The sequence below is a fragment of the Perca fluviatilis genome, chromosome 19, assembly GCF_010015445.1.
Source record: "Perca fluviatilis chromosome 19, GENO_Pfluv_1.0, whole genome shotgun sequence".
NCBI lineage: Eukaryota > Metazoa > Chordata > Actinopteri > Perciformes > Percidae > Perca > Perca fluviatilis.
Window position 1 is genome coordinate 33,470,853 of NC_053130.1, and position 8,898 is coordinate 33,479,750.

The 8,898-nt window shown below is 40.0% G+C and overlaps 1 protein-coding gene across 1 annotated transcript; it reads right to left on the reverse strand.

Moving 5' to 3' along the window:
- Positions 1-3,191: 3,191 nt before the first annotated feature.
- Positions 3,192-7,938, reverse strand: borcs7 (BLOC-1 related complex subunit 7). Its single transcript, XM_039783343.1, has 5 exons — positions 7,771-7,938; positions 4,691-4,753; positions 3,786-3,829; positions 3,670-3,690; positions 3,192-3,517 (listed from the first exon to the last, which is right to left on the reverse strand). The coding sequence occupies exons 1-5, from the start codon at positions 7,900-7,902 to the stop codon at positions 3,466-3,468; spliced, it is 312 nt and encodes a 103-aa protein (XP_039639277.1). The 5' UTR covers positions 7,903-7,938; the 3' UTR covers positions 3,192-3,465.
- Between the last annotated feature and the right edge of the window lie 960 nt (positions 7,939-8,898).

The window sequence follows — 8,898 nt, forward strand, 5'->3', positions numbered from 1 at the left end:
CAAAAGACGCACCGGTCAGTCCAAGCGATGTTTGACAACACTGACAACTATCGTTCAATGAACGCGTTCAGGCACAACACTGTTTAGGGTCATGGTTTTCAGTTCTGTACGGTTCTTATTTTTTCTTTTAATCTTTAACACTCAAGAAATATACTTCAGCATATATATAGCTAAAATTAGCATATTGAATGCACGTTGCACAATACACGCACACAGTGGCAGTTCTATCTATTGTTTTATTTCCGCTGTCATCATAGGAAACATAAAATCCCAAATGTTCCCACACACCAGACTATATACGACGCTGGCGCATCCTCCAGCTCCGGGCAGCCTTCCTTATCTCTCCCACTTGACATTTCTGCACGTGACGTGACCTGCAGCAGCACGCCACGCTCCACTTGAGGAGCGGTCGGCTCGGCGCCTATCAAAATCTGACCAATCTTTTAAACTGACCTTTGTCGATCAAAAAGCAGACCGGTTCAGCAACTGTATGGCCTATTTCTCACTTTAAATGTTTTCAGAAACATGTTTCGGTGAACTATTTTTGTAAAATACGAGATCGTATTCAGAACGAGACGCCATTTAGAGTCTGTTTTGAAATGCGGGAGCAGCAAGACCCACGTGACGCGTTCGTCCAATCAGCTGCCAGGTGTTGCGTTCGTCACGCTCATCCCCCTCGTCACTTCCAGTAAGTGTTTTAACATGGGTGTTGAAAGTGGGCGCTACGGCAGTAAGCGGTTAGTGCACATTACCAGTGTACTGACGCACACACGCCCCGAACCGAGACAAGAGAACTGAGACAAGAGAACCGAGACAAGAGAACCGAACGGTTCGGATGTTTTTTCATGAACCGTACCACCCCTACTGGTAACCTAAGAACAAATAAAGTCAGAATACTGTTTCTGGACTACTGCACTTACATACAGAAAAACCAAATTGAACTTACATGTGGCTCTTTGTAGTTTGGCTTTTTTGAGGCTAGTGTCCTTCTGTGTGATTCTTGAGTTTGTACCTTCATGGTTGAATGCACTCACTTTGGATGAAAGTTTAAGCTGCTTGAAATGTGATGTAACAAATATCAGTATGTATTGTAAATGTGAAATGGCATGGGTAATGATAAAGTTTTTTCTCTATTGTTTACACACTGACACTTGAGCGACACCACCTGTAACTCCTGTCCCAACCCCCTGAACAAATTCTGCTAAAATACAAGCACATTTCCTGCTTTACATTGCAGTTCTAATTAAACACTACACACAGTCCTCTATATTTGGTGCAATCTTCCAAACAGCTCCTGTTCACATGCAACACACTATGCCATTCAAAATGCTAAACAAACAGTCCCTCCAGAAAAACGTGATTATGCAATCGCATAATTCAACGCATAATCAGCCAAAGTCTGCATATTTATGCGGGGCTGCATTTTTTCAAATACGCCGCATAAATTGCCGATTTCCGCGCAAAATATGCGGTGCTTGCATGATTTCATAATCCCCGCATTTTTGTTGCAAAAAAGACACATAATATATCTTAGCAGAAAGTTGCAAAAATGTTGCGTTTACTTCACACAAGAGCAGCCATTTTCCCCTGTTGCCATGGGAACGTTATGAAGTGACGTAATTACGCGACGTGAACATCATCGAAAAGCAGGATGTTTTTTTTTTCTTTTTCATCAAACTGCAGTTTTTGCAAGTTCCCGCAATTTCATCGCATAAAATTGCATAAATATCCCACATATTCCATCGCATTTTTTAAGAAAACGTGCCGCATAATCAAGGATTATTGCCCGCAACAATCACAAAAAAACTCTGCATTTTTCTGGAAGGTTCTACATGTAATTCTGACAGCTGATGTTTAAAATGCAGTAAAAATACTGGAGAGAGTCGTCTCCCCCGCCCTGTCCTCCCCAGACTCCAAGTTCACGGAGGTTGCCAGGTTGAGACTGCAGCATTTAACAATGTTGCTAGATGCTAGTCTCACATAGCCAGACATTACTCCACAGCGCAGCGGAGTAGCTAACGTTAGATGCTGGCTATGTTGACAGTCATAGAAGCCCGTGCTCACGCGGAGATCTGTACCCAGCTGACAGACACACCGGAACCGCCAAAAACCCCACGACCTCTCCACGCGACGGACAGACACACTTCCTCGGCTTAGAATTACGATAGGAACCGCTAAAATTACCACTACCTCGCCGTCCTCTCCACCCGACTGAACACACTTCATCGGCTTAGAATTACGGCAACAATCGCTAAACACACTGCAAACTCACGATCCTCTCTTTCCGATTTACAGATAATAATTTTACCTGCCAAGAATGTTACATGGCTTCCATACAACATACATCCACACATTCATGTTATTTTGGGGCAATTTGGTTCAAAGAAACCCACAATTCTGATTTAAAAATGGGTGAAATTTGACCCGAGGACAACACAAAGGTTAAGATGACGAGATGCAGCTTACAACCACACATGACCAGCATCCCCCATACGTGTATATGTCTCTTCTACAAGCTATGGACGATGCATGTGTAGATAGAGCTGTAGAAACTTTTCAGGGCTGGATTCACCATGCTAGGCCAAACGTCACCTGTTGCTTCACCAGGGAGAACATTGCTGCATGTTGATAAGGTGCTGTGGCCAGACCCACAGCCTAATGTTATTTTTACTGTATGTAGAATACTGTACAACTTCAACTTTGTTTTTGTTGGGATGTATAAAGTTTTTTTTTGAGGGGGTGGGCGGGGGGCACATTTGTTTATATTACAGAACATGTTTTTTTTATTATTTGGGTATAAAAAAACAGAAGACACTGATAAGGCATTTATATGAAATGTATTCATGATTCATTCTATTTTGAGAAGACATTGTTTTGAAGGCAGAGTTGTGTGTGTGTGTATGTATGTATGTGTGTGTGTGTGATTTGAGTTCTGAGAATATGACCTATGCTTTCAGATTACAGACAAAAACTGTAATTTCATATCAATTGTACAAGGCCAGGAGCTAATCTCTTCACTCATTGAAAAAAAGTGCTGGACTGACTCCCATACAAATGTATTACAGAAGTTATTGGTAAAGCTCTCTCTAGATTTCACCTGTTCTCCAGGTCTGCATTTTACCACTCACACACACACAGTTATGTGCTGTTTGACTTGATTCACAGGGCAGCATTATGAGGAGACAAGATGATACAGATAAGGGATTTAATAAATTAGTGTGATACAATTAATCAAAAACATTTAACATAACTCAATAAAAAAATAACTTCCAAGGTCCTTGCATGGCGGAGTGATTCTTAAGCCCAGGCACAGAGCAGCACATCCCTTCCTGCCCCAGCTGCACCGGCCACCAGTGTGTTCCAAAGTAAAGATGGCAGATTAGCCCACATTGAACCCTCCTGCTGAACCCTGTTGGTTGACACATGGTCCCCCCTGAGGGGGGGGGTGCGTCCTCTGCTGCTCCCTCACTTTAGCAGGTGTCTCAGCTGGTCCTGCAGGTTTTTAGAGTGCTCCACGCTGGGGGGTGGTGGGTTGGGGGTGGGGGGTGGGGGTGGAGGAGAGGAGGAGTCAGTGCACGTTATCAGTGTGTGTGTTATGGCTTACTGTTGAGACACTAATGTCAGCTTTTTTATACTGAAGCATAAACAGAGTGTAGTGTTTAGACTTACTTCTTCTGGATGGCCTCCTGCCTTAGAGACAGACAGACAGACACTTTCAATATTTACTTCCAATTTGAGCAAAAGATTAACATGTTTGTACTCACAAGCAGCTGACTGATACTTACTGGTATTGTAAATGTGTGGTGATAATGGACATTTTTCTCAGACTCTGGAAGACAGATGATAATGATGTTGGGTTGTGGATCGTACATACAAGCTAATTGAATGTGTCTCTAGCTTTAAACAAGCCACCGCGAACCGGTGGCTAGCTGCTAACGCTAGCTTTCGGGGCACATGGTCAATCACTATTTCTATACCACTAACAAGGCTCAAAACAGCAACACACTTCCACGGTAGCATAATGAGGGGCCCTACATGTAAGTGTACAGACAGTTTATTATTATTATTTATTAAAAAGACAGTATTAGATTATAAAGACTGTAGCTTTCATGTTTACATGTGGGCGCCATCTTGGGAAAACATGAGCAGTCGAACGACGAACGCCATGGAACCAGTAACCAGTAACGTAGCTCAAACACAGCGTTCGTCGTTCGACTAGTCGTGACTGTTTTCCCAAGATGGCGCCCGCATGTAAACATGAACAGTACTGTCTTTATAAACTATCTTTTTAAGAAACTGTCTGTACACTTACAAAGTTCTCAATGCTTGGGTTTACATGTAGGGACCCTCATTATGCTACCGTGGAAGTCTGGTGATATTTTAATCCTTGTTAGTGGTATAGAAATAGCGATTTACAATGTGACCCGAAAGCTAGCGTTAGCAGCTAACGACCTCTTTGCGGTAGCTTGTTTAAAGCTAGAGACGCATTTCATTAGCATGAAAACATGTCCCAGAGAACGTTTTGACTCGGTACACAAATGTTATTAACCCCTAGGTTCGTTTTGCGCCGGAATTGTCCTTTAACTCTTTAGTTTGTGGTACGGCTGTCTTCATCAACAGTGAATAGTGTCTCCAGTACTTGGTTCTATTATCAGAGGTGTATTTACTAACTCTATACTTTAATACTTACATCCTCAGAATGCAGGATGGCGTCCTCCTGAATGACCATATTTCTTGCTGCTTGACCAAGGAGCTGGAAAAGACAAACAACAAGACGGCATTTAGGGCTGCAACTGATTCTTTGTATTACCAATCGACCTGTCAATGATTTCGTCGATGCATGCCCAGTACAACCACAGTCTATTGTGCTGGATACCGAGCAGGAGCCTTTTTGGGTTAGGGCCTTGCTCAAGGGCACCTCAGTGGTGGTAATGAGGGACAAGCGCTGTTCTTTCTTTCCCCAGCCAGGTTCATCCTGTCCGTCTGGGGATTGAACCGACGACCTCCCGGTCACAAGCTCGTTCCTCTAACCTTTAACCCACCATTGCCAGTGTGTGAAGAAAAAAAAAAATAAAAAATAAAAAATAAAATTATATATATATATATATATATATATATATTAGTTAGTTATTTATTGCTGGAATTGGAATACTGTGCCCATGCCTTTGCATATATTAATTATCCTGACGTGGTCATACTCAGATTGTAGTCAGAATAGGAGTCTGATGCTGCTCCATTGGGCTGGGATTATGGGGCGGGTTTCAACCGAACCCGGGAAAGGAAATGACTCTGCACTCAATTGGATAGACCTACAACCAATCAGAGCAACGGAATATGTGACGTATGTTGAGCCAGATGTATGGGGCCAGCTGATAACTTTTGCCGAATCCCGTAGGAAGGACGGCAAAAACATCTTTCCGATCAACAAACGCCTCGATCGCAGTTCTCTGATCCTCTTTTAAAATGAATGCGCTGTCGATATCTTCTATAACAGACGCCATGGCAGCCATCTTTGTTTTAAACAAATTCAACCCAAGCGCTCTTTGGTGACGTGGTTGATTAAGTTACTCTTGATCATCTGTCCATCATCGTATAAAGCCCGCCCTGACAATTTGATTGGTCCAAACAGCTCTGGTTGGAGCATAGTTGCTCCACAACGGATCCAGTCCAGTCCGAACTTCCCGACCTCAAATGTTGTGGGCGGGGCTAAGTTCGGCTGGCATCCAGGCTATGAATTAATCGTTTGCATGTAAAATGTCAGAAAACAGTAAAAAAAATCTGATCACTATTGTTGTTGTGGTTCCTATCCTATCATCTACTGGCTCGACTACTGCGAGTTGATTCTGAAAGTTACGAAATCTGGGAGGACGAGGCACGAAGCAGGGTTCAGTTCACAATGTTCTAAAGGTTGAATGATACACACAGGAATATTTACGCCTAAAATTGCTCCATTCGCTTTCGTGACGCGAGTAGAAAGATAAGAAAGAGGCTCCATAAGAAGGAGGATTGGTTCACAGGAAGGGAAACACTGACAATGTATTAAACTAATGTACGATACCAGTTGAAACAAATGAGCGAGGCTTTGTTCAGAGCTGTTACAGAATGGAATGGAACATATTCACAACACAAATAAAAGCCCAAGTGAAGTCTTCAAATTGCTTGTTTTTATAGGCAACATATTTAGTTTAATACCACAGAAGCCAAAGAAACAGCAGCGAGTTCCTAAAATCAAGTTCCTTCTTCAAACGATTTATGGAATAACGTCACTCATTAATCGTTTTAGCTCAATTAGTTTCGTCTACGAAGTAGTTCTGTTATTAGGTTTGTCAGTGGAAATATAATAATATTAGACCAATGTTTAATGTTCGGTTACATTTTTTTTTTTACAGGGGTGGAAGAAGCATTCAGATTAGGCCTGCACAATAAATGGTTATAAAATAGCTGTCTCGATTCATACCCTGTTCGCAATTTCATTTTTAAATGACTTTTTTCTCCAATTAATTTATTGAAAGCGTTTGACATTGACATGTTTTAATTATGTAAAGAAGAGGAGTTCATATAGAGCCTGTATCAGGGACATATTTAGTTCTATGTGTTATATGTCACTATTTTTGATAGCCTACTGTACTACTGTAAATGGCCAGTATGTATTTTATTTTCTTTATTCATGGAAGCCTCTATGTTTACAGGCTTGTGGTGATGCACAATGTGCTCTAGCTAGAGCACATTGTGCACCTAGGTAACAAAAAAAATCTATGTTTGGTACTCTCAATTTGTTTTGTTTTGTCATGGTTCATGTGTGCAATAAACATTACACCTCGTGAGAAAAAAATCGTGGCAGAGAATCGTGATATCAATTCTAAGCTAAAAAAAAAAATCTTAATTCATATTTTTCCCCGAATCGTGCAGGCCTATTTCAGATCCTTAACGTAAGTAAAAGTACAAATACCACACTGTAAAAATACACTGTTACAAGTAAAAGTCCTGCATTGAAAATGTTACTTTAGTAAAAGTATGTAAGTATCATCAGGAATATGTACTTAAAGTATTAAAAGTAAATGTAGTCAGTGCAGAAAAAGCCTCCCATTTTAGAAACTGGTGTTTAATGGTCTAATCATTTCAGCTGGACTTAAAGGCCGTTAAATTGTTGAGTAGTTTAATCTATAATAAAAAAAATGTATCTGTAAAAATTTATTTTAAAAACTACATGTGTTTTGTGTGAAAAATCTTAATTTGTAAAGTAACTTAAGCTGTAGTAGATGAATGTAGTGGAGTAAAAAGTACAATATTTCTCTCTGAAATGTAGCGGACCTCAAATTTGTACTGAAGTAGCTAGCTACTTGGAGTAGCTATAGCTACTATATTGTACTGAAGTAGCTATAGCTACTTCAGTACAATACTTGAGTATACTTGAATACTGTACTTGAGTAAATGTACTTAATTACATTAGCTACACCACTGCATTCTAATTACTTAACACCCGTTATACGCTTTTATCGAAGACGTTTAGCTACATTAAAAAGCAATAGCAGTCTTAAGCTAACCAAAATAAAACCTGAAGGTCAATTTTGAATCCCTACTGATGGAGTCCGGGGCAATTATGGTGGGTGATAACGTTAACATAACGTTACAGGCAATGCTTTTATTTTGAATACAAAATTACGTTTCCGTTTGTTCTCTAGCTAGCTAGCTAGCTAGGTTAGCTCGTTCCCATTTAGATGAAGCTACAGCGACGGATTTCTTGTGATTAAATCACTCGTATCGTTTTACCTCCTGACTCCGGGATCCCTTCAGCACTTGACGGGTCATTGCGATCACGTCCCCGCTACAGGAGCCCACTTTATCGGATAGTAAGCCTTTGACAGACTGGCCAAACCGCGGCTGGGACTCAGCTGACGCCATTTTCTGTTTTGGCTAGCGATGGTGCGTGGGCAGGGTCAAAATACACAGCAACGCGTCCACTAGTATTCCAGTAAGAATTGTATCACTTTAAATTTAAAATTCATAATCTTGCTAAACTAAAAACGAATGAATCGACTTTCCTTTGTATTTCTTTTCCACATGCATTCATATCTAACAAGGTCATTCTCTGCCGTCACAGTTTGACTCCTGTAGTCAATAAAGTACAAATACAAATACTGCACTGGCTCCAAATACAGAGGTATTATCAGTAAAGTAAACTAGGCTACTCAAAATTGCCCCTCCCATAGTGTTGCATTATTGTATATCATATTATTGTGTTGTATTTTAAGCAGCTTGTTCAAAATAAACTACAAAACTAAACTAAACTAAATACTTGAGTATTCAATTTTCTGCCACTTAACATTTTCGAGTTAAATAAATTTAAATCGAATTTCCCCAACAGGGGTACATTTTAAAAAGTATACATTATACAGTACACTAACTAGGCTATTTCCATTTATCTGACAGCCGTAGTTTGTGCTTACATTGCAGATGAACATTTTACACATGAAACATATGAGCAGTTTATAAAATAGGAGATACTGGTGTACATTAAACTACACAATAGTAAGGAGTTCATTTGAGCTGCACCCAGAACAGTGTAAAAAACATATAAATATATACATACATACAAACATACATACATACATACATATATAATACAATTAAAATAACAGATAAATAAGGACATGTACATCTCAGCACAATCTTCCAAAATTATTATAAATGATTCGAATAAGAAATTCCCATGTTCAAAAAGGAGTGGGAAGAAGTTAAAAAAAATACCTACCCCCTTTTTCTATTTTTATCCTTTAGTTAAATACAAAACAATTTGATGCTTCTTATTTATATGTACATACATCGTATATCTACCTACCTACACTCACATAAACACATGCATACACATAGACACAGATGCATACACACACACATTTA